This window comes from Macrotis lagotis, chromosome 2, assembly GCF_037893015.1.
Source record: "Macrotis lagotis isolate mMagLag1 chromosome 2, bilby.v1.9.chrom.fasta, whole genome shotgun sequence".
In the NCBI taxonomy this organism is placed as follows: Eukaryota; Metazoa; Chordata; class Mammalia; order Peramelemorphia; family Peramelidae; genus Macrotis; species Macrotis lagotis.
Window position 1 is genome coordinate 118,573,062 of NC_133659.1, and position 23,800 is coordinate 118,596,861.

Genomic DNA, 23,800 nt, shown 5'->3' on the forward strand with positions numbered 1-23,800 from the left:
ATGAGATTGTAAGAGAATGAGATGTGAATTGTGTTTCCCTAATTGTCTGTTGATAAGTGTTCATCATCCTCATCAATTTCTTCTTCTATTCTCCTTGTCCTTCCCCTCCTCTTCTTCCTCCTTCTTCTCTTCCTCCTCCTCCTCCTCCTTCTTCCCCTTCTCCTCTCTCCTTCTTCTTTAATAAGGCTAGTTTATGTCTCTCTTCCATTAAGAAAACCCTAGATATGTATATTTTGTAAATTTACATCTTAAGTTTAGTGATTATTTGCATTATTTTCTTTCATAAACAGATACATATATATACATATATATATATATATCATCAACAGACTCCTTAAATAGTAAGCGCACCTCATGAATTTAGGAGTTAACTTGTAGATTGTTAACTAATATACATACATATCTACAAATAATAAACACATCTTTAAAGAATGAGAAACATTGCACAACTTCAGAGGTGCAAAGTGCCTGTTAGTTAGAATTCACTTAACTCCTAACTCCTGTCTCAGTGTCAAGAGTCAATGCTAACTGAAGATCAGAAATGAAGCTTAGGCACCTGTAAAATAATCTAAATCAATAAAGAAACAGGCTTGGCTTTATGAAAAAAGTCAATTTACACACAAAATTTTCAGGAGCAGATTTATTACAAGTTTCTCTTATACTACTTGCTGCATACTTTATTAACAAAAGTCAGTTAGATTTTGGTAAAGAGCTATGAAACATTATGCCAGATTCCTGAGAAGATTTTGACAAACTGATCCTAGAATTTGAGAATGGTTGTTCAGCAACCAGAATCTAGAACTGGGAGTTTGTCATACTGAGTTTTATTCCTGATTTGGAAGCCAATTTATGGTGACCCATGCAATTTGCTTACTCACTCAGTGCCTCCTGTTGTAGACAGACCCAAGTGCCATCTATCTTCTAAGGCACTGGGCAAGCAAATTATGTTGGCCTCCATGTACTATATCCCTATGGGGCAGGAAGGAGGTGTACTCAGAGCACAGAAAGCCGCAGCTAAAGCCTTAGGCAAAACCATCTTTGCCTTTAAATCCCAGGTTACTTCTGCCAATGCTAAAGCTGGTGCCAATCAGAAAAACAAACAAACCCAGGATGGTGGCAGCAGTGATGGCAGCCACGCCAGGAGTGTTCCCTGTAAGCACCACCATGGAGTTCCTGGATGCCAAGGCTAAATGTAGTTCTTCTCTTGCTACTGCACAATTTATCACAGAGCTAATCAGGAAGAGATTTCATGGCCTGCTATCTGAAGCCCATTTTCAGGAGTGAAAGCCATTGGTTTGGAGAGAATTGGGCAGTTAATACATTTTCTTCTACTAAGAGGTAGTCTTCCTACAGCTGTACTATTTGGTCCCCAAAGAGTTCCAAAACTTCTCAAGGGGTTTGGGTGGAGGCTGTTAAGGTATTTAAACCTGCATGAACTCCATTTTTGTTCTCCTGCTGATTCTGCTGATGCTGCTCATTGTGCCAGCACATATGTTGCCCACCCCTACTGATGGTACCCCACTGCTAGTTCTCCATCCACTGCCACCTTCAAGAGGACTCATGCATCCATAGCACCTGCTTGATATGGCTTTTCTCAACCACGTCCACCTGTCTATAAACAACAATGGAAAACCTGTGGGATACACTTGTAATGTCACTACGAGAGAGAGAGAGAGAGAGAGAGAGAGAGAGAGAGAGAGAGAGAGACAGACAGACAGACAGACAGACAGACAGACATTTTACTAATGGGTTCAAAGGCCTTAACAAGAGAACTAGATAAAGGGCATCAGGGCATCCTTGCCTAGTCTGCCAGTCTCTCAGTCAGCATAGGTGAGGACAGGCTCAGTGTCTTCTTGATCAAAGATGTTGACTCAACTGTTGACACTGAAGGCTTAAAGATATTTTAGCATTTAAAAAATCTCAATTGAAGGAGACCTTAGAATTCTCCCTCATTTTTATAGATTAAAAAAAAGTGGGGCCAAGAGAGGAGAAATAATTTGTTCAAGTCTACATTTGCTTTTGAAGAAGACATACAAAGTACAGGATTGTTCGATGAAAAAATGATAGTCAAGAGCTTGAACCCAGGTATTCTGACTCATACTTTCAGTATGATGTTTTACAATTAGCAAAATTTGTCAAGGTAACAAAGAGAATGAATGGGTAGAACTCAACTGAATCAGATAAAGATTTATTAAGCTCTTACTATGTGCAGAGCAGTGAACTAGGTGCTAGGGAATACATAGATATTCCCTGTACTCAAGAAATCCTACAATGGTGGCAGAACATAGACACAGATAAATTAATACAAAGAAACATGAGAGATAAGGCTTTTGTGTCAATGAGGTAGCATCCGAATTGAGTCCTGGAAAAAGACAAGGATTCTTAAAGGTATAAGTAAAGAAGGGGGTATATTCCAGGGATAGGAATGTATCTCCCACAGAAGATCAGAACTAGAATGTTAAAAGCAGAGAGCAGTTAGTAGTTAGAATTAGAATTGTGAACTATTAAAAACTATGTGGCAAATTAATCTTCTCTGGGGGGTCTTGAAAAAATAAGACTGAATTTTTCTCCAACCAGAATGGAGATTGGATTAACATGCAAAGCAGAAGTCAGGCAGGCTTAAGAAAAAAAGTAGTAGTTACTGTTTAGTCCTTTCTCTGATATTAGGCACCTGTAAGAAGGTGACTTTGGGAAAGTCATGTCACATCTCTGGGAATCAATTTGTTCAAGTATAAGATGAAGGGTTGGACTAAAGAGTCTCTAAGATTCTATGAACCTATGATTCTTTGAGCCATGTCTCACCTCATTGCCTCTGGATTAACCTGCACTTTTATAAAAGTTAGTAGAAAATAGCTGTGACCTGCTAACTTTGAAAGCCCTTGCCTAGCGGTATTATGAATTTGATGGAGTACTATTGTACAGTAAGAAATGAGGAAATAGATGATTTCAAAAAGACATGGAAAGACTTGTATGAACTGATTCAGAGTCAAGTGAGCAGAAACAGAAGAATAATTTATATTATAACATCAATACTATAAAAATCAATAGTTTTGAAGACTTTTATAAACTGCTAAAAAATAAAATGAACAGAACCAGGAGAAGAATTTATATTAGAACAACACTGTAAAAACAAACAAATTTGAAAGCTCCAAGAACTATGAGCAATAGAACGACCATTCATGATCCCAGAAGACTGATGATGAAACATTGCATCCATTAGAGAGAAGTGATGAATTTAGGGTAAAAAATGAATTTTTTGCATATTTATTACACCTATCCATGTTTGTTATAAGGGAAAAAAAATCTCTGTTCAACTTGTTCTGAGAAGGCTATTTCAGGTTTCCTTTTTTAAACTGAAAATTGTGAAAAAAAACCCCAAACATTTCACTATTTTTATATGCATATATATATTTATATATAATATATATTATATATCATATATATATGTGAAGAAAGAAGATTGTTGAACTGTTAGCTTCCCCACATTTTAACCTCATAGACTAGATGACCTGTCAACATACAGTCCAGCACTTGAGTCATAATGGTTTGCAGGAGACAAATTTGAAAAATCAGAGGGGTAATTCTGGGAACCAACTTGATCAGCTACCCTGCTTTCTCTATACCAAAAGAAGATAAGTAAACAAAAAACACTTGAGGAGAGTTGCTGAAATCTTGTCAATATTTAGTTTCTCATTTTCACATTCAGTTTAGTTACTTTTTGCATTGCTACCCATCAGAAAAAGGGAAGAAGTCAGGAATTCTAGAATAAGAATAAAATGGACAATGGGGTCAACATGACAGAAGAACTTGGTAATTTGGCACCTGCTGTTATTGTTCCTCTCCTTTTTTTAGGAACTTTCTAAATGATAAAAATAGAGTCTAACCTATTAAATAAAGGATAGAGCTCACTGTTTGGTTCAATACTTGATCTTGTGCTGTAAAATGGAACCTTGTGTGAGAGAATGACTAATAGAGTAGCCCACATGGGAATTGGAATAGACCTGCTTTTGGAGATTAGATGATTTAACTTTCTACTCTCGAAAGCCATATTTTAAAGGGCCAGAAGTTTAATCACTGGAATCCCTGTTCCTTCAAAAAAATCAAAGTTTAATTAAAGTGTCTCATTCACAAAGCTATTGTCAAAGAGTGTGTCAGCATTTTCACAATGAAATTTTTACTTTCAGGAGGTTATAACTTTGAAGCTTAATACATAGCTTTCCAGGCTTTGGTGAAAATGGACATATTTTCCCCTGGATAACAACCTTAAGAGGATTTCTTCATTTTTTGGAACACTTGTGATGTAAGTTCTACAGGATGTGATAGAGAGAACCATGAAAATTTCTCTGCTGTCCAGATGATGAAAACTTGAACTGAAGGAAATAAAGTAAAAATTCAGAAAAGGAGAACAATAACCTTATTGAAATAAGTTCAATGTACTCATTGAAATGTCATAGGTTACATCATCTGAGGGTTCAATTTCAATCAAAAGATAGATTGTGTTAAAATTTTATCTTGTTCTAGCCTCACTGACCACCAACATTTTCTAGTCAATAAAATATTTTATGGAGAGCCAATGAAAAGAGAGGGCAAGAACAGAAAATAAGTTTGCAAAGTGAAATCTGAAAGTCAGATATAAACCATCTCAAAGATTAAAGGTGCATAATTTGCAAATTATATCATACATTAATCAAAATTTGCATCCTAGTAACAGGAGAAATCATCTAGGCACTGAATGTCAAGGTTCTAGTGCTATGATATTTAAATTCCAGACAAATTCCACAACTCCAGATCAGCAGAACATCAGCAAGATGCTTATGACTTTGAGATGTCACCTCTGAAATTTTATCAATAACTTTGGGATGATTTGGATATATTGATGAACTAATCCTAAATTGTCCCAGTTAGGAGTTGGTTTGTTTCAAAACAAATCAAAACAAAAAAACAAAAAAAAAACCCAAAACCCCAAACACCTTTGCCCCTAGAGCTCTTTACTATCTTTACTATCTGTTTCATGCTGCACTCCCAACTCGAATCCATGGTCATCTGAGTGATCTCTCTCCCTCTCCTTCTCCCCCTGTCCCTCCCCATCCTCTTCCTCTTCTTTGCCTTACATCACCATCATATCCCATTTCCATACCCTCTGCCTCTGTGCCAGTTTTCATTGTTTCTCTCTGTCTTTATGAGCTTTTTGATCCCATTCCCTCTAATTAAATTCCTACCCTGAATTCTTCTGAAAATCATAGTCTTTTTGAGTGAGTATCCAGAGAACCAGGTGTTCTGTCCCATTTCAAAATTTCCATAATTTTATAAATTATCAAACTCATATAAATAGAAAACAGATTTAAATGGTTAAGGAGTGAATAGATGGCAAGAATACAAAGAGAAATTGTAACTTTCATGTTCAGGAAGTTTGGTAGAGGAAGAAAAGAGAAAGATGATGTGGTTCTTTTAAATTTGGGAGCCCAGATAATATTTTATGAGTGAAAGGGAAGGAACTAGTGGGAGAGGACGCATTGGAGATCCATGAGAGATTGTGGCTTAAGTCTTTAATAAAATGGGAAAAAAGTAATCAAAGACATAGTTGAAGATGTAAGACTTGACTAGGAGGGCCATCACTTTTTTCCAAGACTATAGGGAAGGAGAAGAGAATACTTGAATGAAAAGAAGTTTTTATGTAGGGAGGAGAGGAGATGGTCACAGCAGATGACTGGAGAGACAGCATGATAAGATTGAAAGAGTGCAGCATTTGGAATTAGAAGACAGATGTGAATCCCTGATCTGGTCATCCTATATCCAGAGACAGTTCTCTATCAACTCTGCTTAGTGAAGCATAGTTGATGCATGAAATCTTCAGAACTATTATGACAATTATTTTCATCTTGTTTAAAACTAATGTCCTGTAATCCATATTGTTTCAAATTTCAAAAGACTTAAAAATTAGTGAGTTTATTATTCTTTCACATTTTGAAAATCATGCAAATTATTATATCATTCTTTCAACCTGAGTTTGTCCCAACTCTTTTATGTAACTTCACCAGCAATAGCAATTACTTTGATCTCTTTTCTGGCATAGAATTTATTGTCTGGTGTACATGTCTGAACACTTAACTATATTGTATCCTGTATTATTAAGCAATTATATTTTTTGTGTGACACATCAACAACAGTGTAAGCTTTTGGAGGGTGGAGATTATATCATATACTTTGGACACACAGTGGCATTCATAAAAGACGTTGCAGTAAACAGAATTACATAGACCAAAGGGGTTTGTCAAAACACCAGTTTTGCTTCATGCAATTTTGTCTACATCATCTCAAAGAACTCTTTAATAATTAAAGAATTGGACTCATCTTCTAATCTGATGCTGACGTCACCCCGGAACACAGAGAAGTCAAGTATAATTATTTCCAGATTCACAGAAATGGAGGTTTCTCTTAACAATGCAAGTCAGTGGTAGAGTCAGCAATAGACCTCAAGTTTCATCATCCCCAGATCAGTACTCTGCCCATTAATTATATTGATTTGTATCTTTTTAATGAGACTTTCCTTTCCTTAAGGAAAACTACAATTTAGTTATAAAAATTAATTAAGCTATTTCAATAAAAACATAAAAATAATAGAAATATCACTTACTATAGTAGATTTATTATGTCACCTACATTCTTACCGTAACTGTGAATGCATTCACAGTTGGAACATTAAATGTCGGATCCTTTTGTCTTTCCTGATAGATAATACGATAGTGGGAAATAATGCCATTGGGAGACTCTGGTTTGGTCCAATTCAGCAGCACAGAATAAGCACTGGTAGCTTGAGCCTGGGGAGATTGCATACCCCTAGGAGGGGCTTCCATTGTCTGTGCTGATGACCATGGACTCTCCACAGAGCCCTTGGAGTTATGAGCTCTGACACGATACTCATAAAATGTGAAAGGCCTCAACGTATCTGAAGCATCAGTAAATTCAAGAGCTCCTTCAGACCAGATGAACAAAAGTGACTCCCCTTCAATGCCAATAGTACGTCTGCAAAACAATAAAGAAAATAAATGATTATGGCATTATTCTGTATAACAGGCTACATAGGTATGTTAAGGAAACTGGCAAGCTGAAAAACTTTTGACTACTCTTGCAACTTTACAATTGTCCTCTTCCCAGGGATTATGATAGGATGAGAGGATTTACAGATGACCTTAGAAATAATCTTATTCAACTCCCTTATTTTATAGATGAGGAAATACAGGCTCAGAAGCAGAAGGTGGAGGGGTGTAGTCATTTGTCCATGGCTATTGAAAAAATGAGCAGCTTGAGCTGGGCTTTAACACAGGTTCCCTAACTCTGTATCAATGAAGCCTCTGCTGGTAAGGAATAGTAGAAATCTGAATCAGTATAATCTGTTTGGGAATACATACATCACGCAGTAAGAATTAGATTTTAGAATTCTATAGGGTTTAAGAGTCTCTTGATACAAGTGAGAAAATTATACAAGGGAGGGTATGGGCAGGCTGATGTCTAAAGTACTTTCCTTCTTTCAGATTCTATTCTAGGAATCAGATAAATCCACCCTTTGTCTTCTTTGGTCTCCTAATCATCCAAGGCTTAAGTCTCTGGAGTTCCCACACTCATGAAAGTGACTGGGCCTAAAAGTTTAACTTAGTTAGTGGGAAATAGCTTTGGTTATTTCATATGAAAAGTCTAGACAAAAAAAAAGTAAGAGAGAATGAAAGACTTAATGATATAGAGCACCAATGACTCCAGAGGTCCTTCAGACCAGATCAGATAAAGGGTCTCCCCTTCAATGCCCTGGGAGACTTTTATTTTTTCATTTAAGAAATCTAAATCATAATCTATGTAATTTCTGCATGAATACCTCTTTATTACTAACTAAAAATGGTGGAGTGGATAGAGTGTTTGGGCCTGGAGTTAGGAATACTCATCCTGAGTTTAAATCTGGCCTCTTACTAATTATGTGACCCTGGGCAAGTCACTTAACCCTGTTTGCCTCAGTTTCTTCATCTGCAAAAAAAAAAAACTGGAGAAGGAAATGGCAAACTACTTCAGTATCTTTGCCAAGAAAACCTCAAATTGGGTCATGGAGAGCCAGATATGACTGAAGCAACTGAACAAGACATGAAAAGGAAAAATTTTTAGTACATTGTATAAATAAAGCATCTAGAAAACAGGACCTGGACTCCAAGAGCTCACAATTGTGGTCACACTTTAATTTTTATATTAATTTGCCCATTAAAATATAAAGTATATGATAATGATGATGATGGAAAGAAGGGAGAGATCTGTGAATTCATTTGTATAGGGAAATCATGGCAAGAAGAACCCCTCTAACAATGCAAATCAACATCTTTTCTGCATATTATAGTCTCAGAAAGTTACCTTGCAGCATTGAGAAATTTGGTGACTTTTCTAGGTATCCACTATTATGTTGAACTTGATGGTCTTTTACATTCTTTTTCAGTTCTAATTTTATGATTCTTTGTTTCAGAGATGGGACTTGGACACAAGTCTTCCTGACACCAAGACTGATTACCTAATATACTTCATTAACTCAAAGCACATGATATTATTTTACTTAAAAAACTTGGCTATTTTATATTGTTGGCTTAGGAATTAAATGGTTTCTATGCTCCTTAATCACCAAGAGTAAGCATTAAGAAATAATAATTTTGCCAGTCAAAAATATGGGGTTCTAAATCTGTCCTTCTAGGATCAGCTCCACTAGTGCTCTCCTCTGTGTCTTGTAATGAAAGTTATGAAAATTTTATTTTTATTTTATTTTTTAATATTTTGTTTACTAATTTTTCCAACCACATATGCAACATTAGTTTTCAATGATTACTTTTGGCAAGGTTTTGAGTCTTACAGCTTTTCCCCCTTCTTCCTTTCCCTCCCCTCTCCCCCTAACAGAAAGAAATCTAATACAGACCATACATGTGAAGCAGAATCAAATCAAATAGCCATTAGAGAGAAAAAACATAATATATGACAACTCTTAAAAATTGAAGATAGTAAGCTTTGGTCTACATTTGAACTCCACAGTTCCTACATTTGAACTCCACAACTCTTAAAAATTGAAGATAGTAAGCTTTGGTCTACATTTGAACTCCACAGTTCCTTCTCTGGATATGGATAGTATTTTCTATCACAAACCTTTTAGGATTGCCTTTGATTATTATACTAAATGAAGTGAGAAGGTCCATCATAAATGATCATCACATAATGTTGCTGTTTGTGTATATAATGTTCTTCAGACTTTTCTCACTTTACTCAGTATCAGTTCAAGCAAGTCTTTCCAGGATATTCTGAAGGTTATGAAAATCAAAAATTAAAACATATAGAAACAATAGGATACATGAGAGGATAAGCTCACACATAAGATTTAATACTAGCATTTATTCAGTACTTTCAGGCCTATAAATCACTTCACAAATATTATGATATTTCATAATTTGGGGAGTTAGGTTTTATTTTTTATAGATGAGGAAACTGAAGATGAGTGATAAAGTGACTTGGCCAGTATCTGAGACAGGACAAGTCTATCACCAGGTCTTTCTGACTATAAGTGCAGTCATTATGCTGCCTATTTACTGATTTATAGTTGGAAAGGTGCTTTGAGATGATCTAATTCTTCCACCCCCTTAGGAAACTAAGAAAGAAAGATAAAATGATTTGACCAAATTTTCATAGCTAAAAACAATAGAGCTTGGGTTTGAATGTACATCTTCAGGATGTAAAACCAGTGTTCTTCATTATAGACTTTGATCAATAAGACAAGCAACTTGTTTGATAAGCTACCAATTAATATGATCAGTTACCAGCTTGTTGGTAACCCTGGATGTAACCTACCTTTTTTACTATTTGCTGCTACCAACATATTAATGTGTGATATTTGACCTTTTCATTTCCTGCATATATCTATGTTTGTCTTATTTGGAGTTCTTTGGTTGTCAACAACAACTAAAATATCCAAACAATCACAACATCCTAATGTCTGTGGTCAGGTTCTCTTACCTTGTCTTAGGATATTAAATGCTAGGATTTTTTGATTTTATAACATTGCCTATAATGCATTTTTAAAAAAAAGTCAGTGTTTTCTCCTAAAGTCCTATGTCTCCTCTTGATATACAGGTGGTTAGAAGTTCTTGAGAGCTAGATCAAGAGAATAAAACTCTAGTAGATCCTGCCACTTTGGAAACAATGGACTAAGGAACAAGTTGTATGTCTTTTGTCTAAGCACCTGTCTAAATAGGGGCAGCTAGGTATCACAGTGGATAGAGCACTGGCTTTGGAATCAGAAGGATGAGAGTTCAAATCCAGCCTCTGACACTTATTAGCCCTGTTTGCCTTGCATCCAGAGCCATCTCCAGTCATCCTGATTCATATCTGCCACTGGACACAGATGACTCTGGGGGAGAAAATGAGGCTAATGACTTAGCACAATTCCCTCACTCAAATCCAATTCATGGACTTGTCATGGCATCATGTCTCTGATGTCAAGCTCTTCTTTGAAAATGAAGGACAAACAAAAAAACAAACATACAAACAAACAAAATAAGTTTTGAGAGGTTCATCACCAAAAGCATTGTTTTTGGATTGATTTTTTTTTTGCCTATACCAACTTATAAGGACAACTTATTAAGGGTAAGTTGGTTGCCTCAACTGGAGATAATAAGCACTTTGAGGAAATCAAGGATCCTCATAGTATTACAAAATAGTGGTAATGACTATAACAAAAAGTTATAAGGACACACATACATACCACATTAATGTTTAAAAAATGCTTGCCCCATGACAACCCAATGAGATATAGTATTCAGAGTACATATGACAGGTTTTCTATTGAGTTTTATTTTAGTCTTTCCATGATGATCCCCCCACCCAGAAATAGATTTTAATACTTCTCTTTTGTACCATAATATCAGTGTTTACATTGGCACTAATGGACATTGTGCCTTTCAGGAAAGTCAAAACTCTTGAGACCAAACATCCATAATATCTTGTTGCTGTCAGTCAACTGTGGTGCTCTGGACCTATATTTGATAAAGATCTGGCACTAGAATTTAGGTTCTAGGCTTCTTGAGAACACTAGATTCTTCATGTGCATCTGTTAACTGTCTAGACATTCCTGTTCAAAGTTAGAAGAGGTGCAGGAAGATTTCTTTCAGCACCTACACCTTCCCTATTAAGATCTTGGAAGTGTTTTTCCTGGAGTCCTGATGACTCTTCTTTATTTCTTTCTGTAGTTAGGTGGGGTTTTTTTTTTGTTTGTTTTTTAGTTTTTGCAAGGCAATGGGGTTAAGTGGCTTGTCCAAGGCCACATAGCTAGGTAATTATTAAGTGTCTGAGGATGGATTTAATCTCAGGTACTCCTGACTCCAGGGCTGGTGCTCTATCCACTGCGCCTCCTAGCTGCCCCTGTAGTTAGATTTTAACCAATTCTTCTTAGACAAACTTCTTATATCTCTATGGCTTGTTCTGCCCAGTGAACTCTTTAAAAAGACATCACCTTCTAAGTTTCTTCCTGGCTGATGAACATTGCTTTCTCCTCACAGGAAGTGATTCCAAACTGTTCCTTCCAGATCTAGAAAGCAGAGCAGGTTATACAGATTTATTTTGTTCGGGAAACCAAAGTCTCTTGTTTTTTTTTTTTTTCCCACACACAAAGAAAACTCAGCAAGTGTCTTCTAATTGGGAATCTTCTGAATTCATGAAATTATCACTTTCTTTGGGCAATATTCAGACAGCAATGACAATCCTGGTCTTCCCCCCATAGGCTTCCTATAGTTACCTGAGTTTGCATCAAAGTAGCTTTGGTCTACTAACTGCACTGATCACTGATTTTCAAGTCAGGGCAGTGAATATCTCAGGATATTCCTTGGCTGAATGGAGAAATAGTGCTAATTCTTGATTTAGGTTTGACTGTATTTGTGATCTCAGAGAACAGCCAGATCTTTACCATCATGAGCTGACTGCTCAGGGCATCATAAGTTTTAATTGGACTAGAGAATTCTAGTTTATGTGTGTCACTCATACATTTAATATAAAACTTTTCTTTTTGTTAGCTGCAGAAGATGTAGGAAATCTTTGATGTAACATTCTTGGGGGAAGTCACAGATTTCAATGACATGAGAATGTTCATAATCACTGATGTCAAACTCAGGAGTTTTATAATTGTAGTAGTCAAATCTAAGTTCCTGGAGACTCTTCTTGTACTTTGCTCTCCCTGTTAATTTTTATAAAAATCATGGATCCAGGCAATCTCCATCATCATCAAGCAATAAAGAATTCCAGCTTTCCTTTATAGGAATACTTCGAACATTTGAAGAAGAATGAGCAGCTTTCAGTTCCAATTGTCTGTTTGAACATACAATACAATACATTTTCTCAAAGTCATCTTCTTCACCTGTTTTAAATTCTTCACTAGACCTTAGATTATGCCAAGACTCCGAGAAGCCATCAATATAATTCAGATTATTGCTCAAGATCTTGTTAAAAAACAATTCTGTCCTATTTAATATGTAGTATTCAGTGTCTAAATAGGAACCATAATTGTTGAATGTTGCCTTCTTTGTAGGCATTAAAGAGGAACAATCTGACAAACTCTTTATTAGTCTTCCTATTGACTTTTGATAACTGGATGATATATCTTCACTTGTAACTGTCTATACAACTAGTCAAGTGAGCTTTCATTCTTACACTCTAAGCTGTTAACTACTTCAAGAGGGACTATGGAAGTAGTTTCTCCCAGTCTAGCAAACTGCTTATGCTTCTACAAGTCTATTCAGTAATTTTACCCACAACTAGAAAGGTGTTACCCAAATTGTCTCATCAAATATGCCATCTATAATGCTCAAAAATACAGTTATCCTCCATCTCACTACATATACAAATATTATATTTCTGTGTACACAAACATATATATGCAAACCTACATATATATCTATATATGCATACCTACACACATATATATACCTTTACACATATACTTATATATGTATAGATTTGCATATATATATATGTATAGCTATAATTTCATCAACAAAATAACTTATCAGATTCATCAACTGGATCCTCATTTTTCTTGGACTCCCACTTATGCAAATGAGTCTGCAAAATCACTGGCATTTTCTAATTTACTGAATAATATGCTGAATCTGTGCATGTCATTTGAGATAGGATCTCTAACCCCAGATAAGCTATCCAATTTTTTTCTGCTCCAAGATGCTAACTTAGTGTTGGGGAACTTTGGATCCTTTAGGTCACTGAGATTCACGGATTCATTGCTTGAGCATATTCAATCAATGATACATATCCTCTGAACTCCCCTGAACAGCAATGTTCTTTACATCTTCTGTGTGGGGCTTCAATATGCCACCTGTCATATAAGATAAATTCTTGTACCCTTTCAGAAGTGAGTTTAGCTGTGTGGGTGGCAGCACATGGTCAGGATTCAAAAGAGAACTGCAACCTACAAGCTCATCGGAAAACTGGGAACTAGATAGATACCATTTCTACTATCCTATCATAAATATAACCCCGTTTTTCAAGTCTCTGCATAAATTATCCCATTTAGTTCTTTTTTTTTTTACAATCACATAATTTCACACTTTGGAATGGTTTACTGGAAGTCTGAATCTCTCAGGTTTCTGGACTAGATTGTGATATTAAGCAGTCCTTGTGCTATTGCCATATTGCTGGCTTTGGAATCCATTTTCTTTCTTTGGTTTAAAATGTATTTGTGAAGTTACATTGGAAAACACTACTAGGATTTGGGATCTTTGTTGGTCTACCATGGTAAACATTTCTTTGGACTCTGGCATTCCCTTAAGAATATGGAATTTTTCCTCTCTTTTTAAAGTATATGCCTTCTTGGCTTTTTAAAAATTATTCCTTCTTATTTTTAATGTTTTCTTTCCATCCCCATCTCTGTGATTTTGTCTGTTGGGATTAGCACTAGGTTTTTGAAGTTCAAAATTTACTCTCAAGTTATCATTCTTTGGTGTCACATCACCTATTTGTCCTTGATTCAATACAGTATTCAGATGACTGTAGCTCATTTACTGATGACTTTATATGGTAAGTTTTGTACTTCATTGGGTTTTAGGGACATAAAGGGCTATATCTGGATTTCTGGCCCAGGGTCTGCATCTTTAAACATCAGGCTAAATCTGCACGATGCCACCTCAATCAAAATACTATCATTTCTTTTTGACAAATTATAGATGGACAGAAGAGGGATAGTGTGAGAAGATAGGAAAATATTTACAAAGTTTCAAAGAAAGAGGAGAAAAATCCTGACAATTCTTTTATATTCATTAACAATGATGTCTGGAAACATCAGTCATTTTTGTTGCTTCCATGGATTTCCATTGGACCTGGCTCTGGTTCTGACCCCTCCATGATAATTTTTATTGAACTGTCAGAAATTCTTAAACTGAAAAGTAGTAAGTCTGTGACAATGAAGGAAAAAAGAGGGAATGTCAAACTATAAATAATTTACTCTCTGCATGTAATAAGATGAAATATGGTTCTAGTCCCATGTTTATGCAGAAGCACAAACGAAGGATGCAACATGGTTAAGTATTTAGTTCTTATCATTGTTGAATATTTAATGAATGAAACTTATGGTGAGGTAAATGGTTCCATCTGTGGTGCTAAAAAACAGAACATCTTCATGTCTGAATAAACTTTGAACAGAAGTGGTTGAGCAGGCTATAATCATTTCAATCGACTTAAGATTTAGGATTCAACTGCTCATTTAACTGAAAGTACTTCCTTCTGAATAGCCAATCTCTTATTCTTTGCATAAAATCATTTTATGTATATTTAGGTATATTTTGGATTGGGGTTTCTAGTTAGAGTTAAAAGAATATTGTGATGGTCTAGTGAAATGATATATGTAAAGAGCTTGGTAAATTGAAGAATAGCATTAAAATTGTCATGTGATTTGATCTTTCATAAGATACATAATTTCATTGGTTGAGGTAATTTTTGCTGATATAGATTACAACCCTTCTTTACTTTAGCTGACAGTCTTTGTGATTAGCTGTGGTAAAAAAAAAATTAGCAATATTTTGAGGGCAAGCCTTTTCAAGTATGAGCTGAGATTATCTTGAAAGGACAGAAAAAAAGTCCATCATTAATCTCTCATCTATATTCAATCTCTTCTTGGCTATTAGTTATTTTCTTAATGCCTATCAACATATTTCAAAATTACCTCTGTAGGACCAGAATCAAAATTTTTCCATCCTTGTGGGACATCATGGAGTTTGTAATTTATTAATGAATATATATATATATGTATATGTATATATTTTTACAAGTCAAGATTATACTCATGAGAAAATGAAGTATGTTTTAATTGAAAGCAAAGTGCCATAATGTTTGGCACTAAAGGGGAATAAAAAAGGAAAAATAAATAATTATTTACTATATATTTTTCATCCACAAAGACAAATTATGGGATCTTTGTTGATTTGCTATGGTAAACATTTCTTTGGACTCTGGCATTCACTTAAGTATATGGAATTTTTCCTCTCTTTTTCAAGTATGTGCCTCCTTGGGTTTTTTTAATTCCTTCTTATTTTAATGTTTTCTTTCTATCCCTGTCTCTGTGATTTTGTCTGTTGGGATTAGTACTAGGTATTTGGAGTTCAAAATTGACTCTCAGAACTCTTGAGGATGATGTGAAGCTGAATGAATTGACAGGTAATCCTTTTACACTTCCCTTAAGAACTCACTATCCCACCCTGCACAGTAGCTCTTCCAAACCTTTCATTTTTCTGAATATCCTATCCTCCCACTATCCCCAGCTATGAGAATCTTGTCTCTTATTTTACAGAAAAAAATTAAAACCATTTACTGTGAGCTTCTGCTTTACCCCTTTTCTCATATCACTAAGATGTCATATGCCTCATTTGTTCCTGTCTTACATGAAGAATACTACTCCTTACCAAAACAAACCTTTATACATATATAAATTGATACTATTCAATTACAACTCCTCTAACAACTTGACTAATCTCTTATTTATCTTCAATTTTTGAACCAATATTTATTAATTTATGAAAATTTTCCCCAATCTCTAATTTATCTTCAATTTTTCCTTGTCTATTGGATACTTCCTTGTTGCCTATAAACATGCCCCACCAAACCCTCACTAGATCCTTTTATCCCCTCTATCATCCTGAATTTCCATCAAAATCTCTCTCTTGAAGGTCCCTATTTTAAGGCATTCATATTCTAATGTAGGGGACAAGAAATGTAGTAAGTGTCAAATCCAGGGACCTCTTCTCAATTCTTATTCTCAACTTCTTGAAGTCTTTGAAATTGTTGATGATTTTCTTTTTTGTTATTCTCTTCTCTTTAAGTTTTATAGACACCAGCACCTACCTTTTAAATCACTCCTTTTCAGTTTCTTTTTCAGGATCCTTAATAGTAAGTCTGCCTGCCACAGATCTTTCTGTCTCATCTCTGTCTCTGTCTCTGTCTCTGTCTCTGTCTCTGTCTCTGTCTCTGTCTCTGTCTCGACTCCTTGTCTCTATTTCTCTGTCTCTGTCTCTCTATTGCTCTCACTCAGTCAAAGTGTGGATCTAACCATGTTACACACATCCCCCCCCACTCAGGGTCCCTATAACCTTTAGGATCAAATACAAAATCTTGTTTGGCATTCCAACTCAACCCTTATACCATATCTCAATCTTTTTATTCTTTACTTCCTGCCACCTACTCTTAAGTCCAGTGATACTTGTCTCCTTGTTGTTCCACTGCATCTCTCCCCGTTTGGCATTTTCTCTTACTATCCACCATGCCTGACAAGCTCTACCTTTTCATCTCCACCTAGTGGATTCCCTGAATTCCTTCAAATCCCATGTAAAATTTCTTCTTCTGCATGAACATTTCATAATTGTAGTGCCTTCCCTCAGTTAATTTTTCCTATTTAATCTGTATATAGCTAACTTATATCTATTTATTATTTGTTGTCTCCCTCATTAGAGTGCAATTTCCTTGAAAGTAGGGACTTTTAAAAAAACTCTTTTTATCCCCAGTACTTTGTAGTACAGTGTCTAGTTCATGGTAGATGCTTAGTTAATGATTATTGAAATAAATTTTAAAAAACACCTTTTATTAAGCACTTACTGCATGCCAGACACTGTTGTAAGGGCTGAAAATAAAAATAGAAAAGTAAGACTGTCCCTGTTCGCAAGGAGTTCATATTCTGATTGAGGAGATGAGACATATAGCAAATTTTTGCAAATGCCATATGGGAGGAATTCTTGGCCCTTTGGGAACAATTGAAAAGCAGATGGTGATACATCTTCTTTAATGGTATTTCTACTAGGAAAGCATATCTGTTTTTGATGTTGAACCATTTGACAGCACCAAGGACTCTCATTGCAACAAATTTCTTTTCTGGTCTTTGGTAACTGTCACTGCTAAAAAAGTTGGAACTATTAAATATGTGAAACTGGATGCCAGGTCATGTCCCCTTGATGGCTACTCCTTTGGATGATGGAGGGCCTGGGTTGGATGCACAACTAGCAGTCTGGGGGTAAAGTCATTCCCTGGGATCTAGGGCTTTCACTTGATGGTGGTTGTTCATTGCCTAATTTTGGAGAGAAGGGAGGATGGTGAACCCCTTCTTCTTGATGGCTATGGGTCAGTATTTTGGAGGGCTCTGATATAGCTGATTTTTCTAAGATATAAAAACTTCAAATATCATCCTGGTGCCAGAGTATATATCTTGTTGTAGAATCAGCTTCCCTAATTTCAAAATATGATAACAATAGATTGACCATAAAGAATGGTTAATTTGTCAAAGGTAACCTATAAAGCAAATTTTGAAATGGCTTTCAGACCTTTATTATAACTTTCTACTTCTGAAGTAAAAATGACAAACGATTCACAAGTTTTAGGTTTCCTTATGAACACCATTTTATCTGTTGGTACTCCAAATATGAATTACTGTATAAAATGAATGACATAAATATTGACATCCTTGCTAAAAATGAAGTCACTTGGCACTAGTAAGTTGTAGATAAGTTGAAGAAAGAGGATTTTAGCAAGATGATTAAGAAATTATGCATAAACTCCATACCCACTTGTTACCTTTAAAAGACCACTTGAAAATGCATCAATTAAAAGAACAAAAAAAAAGGAGGGGAAAGAAATGCACTCAGAAAAATTCCCATAGAAAAATGAACAAATCAAAGAAACCAACAAAATATTAAAAAAAACCCTTCCAAATATAATTAAGAAATACTGCTAAATAATAAAAGTTCTAGGAAAAACTTAAAGAATAAAAGTTCTTCAATAATTATAATCAGGATTCAAGAAAAGGAAGAAAGGAAAAATACATTTAATAATCAGCTATCATATACCAAGCATTATGATAAGCTCTTTATAAATAATTAATTTTCTCTTTTAGTTTTCATAATAACCAAGAGAAGTAGGTGTCATTTTTATTCCCATTTTATTGTTAAGGACTGAGGCAGAGATATTAAGCAACTTACCTAGGCTCACACAGCTACAGAGTGTCTGAAACCATATTTAAACTTTGAATAGTGAAAGATAAACAATAATCATAATGTTAAATGTAAATGGGATGAACTCACCCATACCAGAGAGGGTAGCAGAATGAATTATGAAGTAAAATTAAACATTTTGTCATGTAAAAGAAACATAATAAAATGTATTATACAAAGTTAATTTTCTATATATTTCTATATATTTGAACTCCAAAATGGGTCTATCTAACACTAAATTAAGGGAGAGAGTGAAAGTTATTATGCTTTCAATAAAAGGAAAAGCAGCAAGCATATTTTTTAAAAAAAATTTATTTTTTCTTTAATTTATTTACACATTATTGTTTAAGAGTAAACATAATACTCCCCCCCCCCCCCAAATATAAAACCTCATGAGAAATAAAGTAAAAGAAAGAGAGGAAAAAAATGTATTTCAGTCTGTGTTCTGATACCATCAGCTCTGTCTCGGGTAGATCATTTTCTTTATCATAAGTCCATTGAAATTTTTCCATAGTTATTGTTGCTGATTGCAATTTCCTCCATTCTTTCCTCCCCATTACCATCTATTATATTTTCTCTCTCCTTTCACTCTGTCCTCTTCAAAAATGAGCTGTGGGAGAGCCGAGTGGCTGGCTTAGTCTACCTCTCTTTTCTCTTTCTCACAGTACATTTCCCTTTCACCCATTGACTTCATTTTTACAACATATCATATCTTCAAATTCAAATGCATTCCTGTGCATCATCTATAGAAGCTCCTTATACCTTCTCTATTAAATGAGAAGTTTCATATGAGTATCATCAGCATCATTTTTCTATGCAGGAATACATGCCATTCATCATCATTAAGTCCCTCATATTTTACCCTTCTCCTCCACTCTCTATGCTTCACTTGAGTCCTGTATTCGAAGGTCAAACTTTCTGTTCAGCTCTGGTCATTTCAACAAGAACATTTGAAATTCTTCTGGTTCACTGAAAGTCCATATTTTCCCCTGGAAGAGGATGTTGAGTTTTGATGGGCAGTTAATTCTCAGTTGCATTCCAACTCTTTTGCCTTCTAGAATATTATATTCCAAGCCCTATGAACCCTTAACATAGTTGCTGCCAAGTCCTGTGTGATCCTGACTGCAGCTCCACGATATTTGAATTGTCCTGACTGCTTGTCATATTTTCTCTTTGACTTGGGAGTTCTGGAACTTGGCTATAATATTCCTGGGGTGGGGAGAGTGGTTTGGATCTCTTTCCAGGTGAGATCAGTGGATTGTCTCAATTTCCATTTTATCCTCTGCTTCTAGGATATCAGTGCAATTTTCCTGTAGAAATTCTTTAAAAATGAGGTCAAGTCTCTTTTTCTGATCATGACTTTAACATAACCCAATCATTTTAAAATTATCTTTTCTGGATCTGTTTTCCAGATCAGTTGTTTCTTCAATGAGATATTTCACATTTTCTTTTAATTTTTCATTCTTTTGGTGCTGAACTATTGTGTCTTGATTTCTCGCAAAGTCATCAGCTTCCTTTATCTCCATTCTACATCTGAAGGATTTCTTTTTCTCACGGAGCTTTCTTATCTCCTTTTCCATCTGGCCAATTCTGCTTTTTAAAGCATTCCTTTCCTCAATAACTTTTTGAACTGTTTTATTCATTTGACCTAAGTTGCTTTTTAACATGTTATTTTCTTCAGCAATTTTTGGATCTCCTTGACTAAGTGGCTGACTTCTTTTTCATGTTTTTCCTGCATTTCTCTCATTTCTTTTCCCAATTTTTTCTTTCTCCCTTATTTGATTTTCAAAATATTTTTTGAGCTATGTCATAGCCTGAGCCCAACTTCTATATTTCTTGGAGTCTTTAGATGCAGAAGCTAAGACTTGGTCCTCCATGGGACCAAAGTAATTGTCTATGGTCAGATTTCTTTTTTTTAACCTGTTTACTCATTTCCCCAGCCTGTGCCTGGTTTTAGGTTGCTTCCTGAGCTTTTGAGTGTTATTGGAACCCCCACCACCTTGCAAGGACCTCAGTGTGTGAGACTCTGACTGCTCTCCTGGTCTGTGAATGACTACAAGTACACCCCTCTGCCCTGGGGCTGTGAGGGGGGGTGCCTGTTCTATGGGGGGGCCTAGACTGTGACCAAGGGTCTGAATGTGGTCAAAGCCCAGAGCCCTGTTCCAGGGACAGAGGCAGACCTTGGCAGTCTCCTTCCACTCCCTTACCTTCGGTGGACTAAGCACTCAGGGTGCAGCTGCCTGGAGGCTCCTTTTGGGTGGCTCCATGGGCCTGCTTCTGTTTCATGAGATCTGGGCTGTTGTAGCCATGCTGAGGACCTGGGCTTCGCACTTTCTGTGGCAGAGGTCTGCCTGCTGATCTTCCAAATTGTGCTTGGTACTCCCTGGGGTGCAGGTCAGAAAACTGCTTCTGCTGCCAGCACTCCCAGGCACTCAGGTGCTAGTCCTGGGATGCTGAATTTCCTTCACTCTGATGTGGTGCCACCCCTTCAACCCTGTGGAACAGTTTTCCCACTATTTTTCAGGTTATCTTGGGCTGGAAAGTTGCTTCACTGGATCTTTCTATGGATTCTCTCTCTCTCTTGAAAATTTAGTTAGAGTCATAATTTTAAGGTTTTTGAAATATTTTGGAGAGAGCATTTAAGAGAGGCTCTTCTGCTTCCATCTTGGCTCCACCCCTATCAACCATATTTTTTTTATAGTACAACAGTAAAAATAGAAACAGCAAAGAAAGGCAAACAGGAAAGTCACACTGTGCACACTGAGCAGGAAAAAAATCAGTCTTAAATATTTATGTACTAAATATCATAAAGAGCTATATATAGGCTTGTACAGTAAATGAAAACTTTTTTTGGCAACTTTTCCATATATGTAAGAACTTCAGTATAAAAGACAAGGTTCCCATGATCAATCAGCCCCTTCATAACCTCATTTATTAAGCTCTTCAACTTTTGTACTTTCCTTGTACAAGTAAAAAATTATATAACCCTGGACTTGGTAATTTTTTAGTTGAATTTTCTTCCTTTCCCCCCTTTCTTGTTATGTCTTATAAGATAACTGCTCATTTGGAAGAGGAGGGGAAGAGATATACTAAGAAATAGAGGCGATTTTTAGTTGAACTATATTATTAAAGATCTAAGATGTTAAAAAATTATTTTAACTCTGGGCAGTGGAAATATCAGTGATAGTCCTGGAGAAGAAATAATGAGATATAACTTTTTTGTGGAAAAGAAGTTGGGGCTGAAAGAATATCATATATTGCAAGATAAGTTTTTTGTATCTGGTTTTTTTTTCTTTTTTTCTTAATCAAAAGGGAAAATTTGTTCTGGGAAAGGGCAATAGAGAAAAGACTGACTTTAAGATGAAATATATAATAAGTATATTTTAAACATGTATTAACATCCATTTGAGAAGATATTAGAAAAGAAACAAAGACTTGATAAATGAAATATAGAGATAAATTTGTCTAATGATCTGATTATTTATTGCAATAAGGCACAAAATAACACACACACACACACACACACACACACACACACACACACACACACATATATATATATATATATATATATATATACATATATATATATATATATATATATATATATATATGTATGTATATGCTTGCCAAAGTTATTTACCACTTCCATGGAGGACTCCCTATGAATGGTAAGGTCCTCTAGGTGTTTTGTTCATGGATCATATGTTGATTACATTTTCTAATTCTCAAGATGACATGTGTATTGTGTTTTGAAACTCTCAAAAGACTACAAATATCTACAGATGAAAAACAAACAGATGGCTTTTATCTAGATTATGATAGTCAGACAAGCAGTCCTAGGAATTATTCCATTAGCAAATTTACTAAATTCAATTAAACAAGCATGTATTGATCACCTATAATGTTCAAGGTACTAAGTTCTAGGAATACAAAGGCAAAAAAGAAACTAGAGTACTGTCTAAATAATTTAACAGTAGTGTCTTATTTGCAGAGCAAAGCTAGTTGTTATTTGAACAATGCAGGTGAGATGCATTGTTTACCAGCCTCCAGCTTTTGTTCTAAGACATATCCATACTATGGGTCTAGTAGAGATGATGGTGACCCTGTGGGAGATTTCATCAGAATATCAAAGGTTTGTCTCAATGGCAACCTAAAGTTTGATTTCCTTCTGAGGGGGAATAATGAGACATTTGAACACCTTATATGTTTATATATCTGTTTACTGACTACTGTGATTTCTTCATATCTTGCTCATTTTCTGTGGGATAAATAATTAGCTGCTTTACTCATATTCATTTCTACTTTTAGTGGCTAAGTCATATGGAGAAATTTTAACACAAGCAAAGTGAAAGTTTTATTTAGAAAATGACCTGGAATAAGTAGAAATAGGAATAGTAGGGCAATGAGTCCAAGAGAGATACTGGCCTGGTGGATCAACCTCAGGATTAAAAATAATGTGTATAGATAGGTCAATAGTCTGAGCTGTAGCTTAGATATTTAGAGTTGAATCAAGTTCATTTTCCAAGTATTTTTAAAGACTTTTCTATATTCTGTTCAAACAACTTACTTATGCTATCCTGGAATTTAAATAATTCCAAAGTTTCTCTACATGCTTCTTTCAATTTAATGTCAAATTTTCTTCCACACTTATAGATCTGCTTAGAATTGGTATTATTGGTATTAAAATCATATTAAATCTGGAACCACTAAAGATCCTGCTTGAAAAAGATTTTGGAAGATGAAATTTAAAGGAGACAGATGGCAAAGAAAGGGAGTGATTAAGGAGGATTATTAAAATTTTAATATTTATTCTTTTTCTTGTCAATGTTATATTAGAGTATTCTCCAATTAATGAATCAAAGTTCTCAGTGTTACAGTAGAAGAACTGAGGTAAATGAAGTCAGAAGACCTGAGTTGCATCCTTACTCTTAGTCTTACTTATATGACTTTAGTCAAAGATTCTTATCCTCTAGCATTTCATTTTCCTCTTCTGTAAAATTAATAGGTTCACCTAGATGACATCTAAGTTCTCATGCAAACCTAAATCTAGGATCCTAAGACTTCTCTTATCATTTTGAGAAAAGGTTAAATACTTCTTTTGTATTATAGCCCCCTAGGTAGCACAAATGTATTTTCTTCTCTAAATTGTCTAGCAAAATGGTACTCATTAGGATGATCTCACATTTTATCTGATACAAGTTTAGTTTAGGAAAGGACAGTCATAAACTGATAGCATAATGCTGAAAGGTTTTTGATTTATC

At 35.3% G+C, this 23,800-nt stretch overlaps 1 protein-coding gene across 1 annotated transcript in view; it reads right to left on the minus strand.

Annotated features, from left to right (window-relative positions):
- The window catches only part of USH2A (usherin), a 1,130,853-nt gene that overhangs the window by 124,344 nt on the left and 982,709 nt on the right, over positions 1-23,800 (minus strand). The window contains exon 60 of the mRNA XM_074222669.1: positions 6,669-7,023. Within this exon, the coding sequence (XP_074078770.1) occupies positions 6,669-7,023 (355 nt within the window). The remainder of the gene's footprint in view (positions 1-6,668; positions 7,024-23,800) is intronic.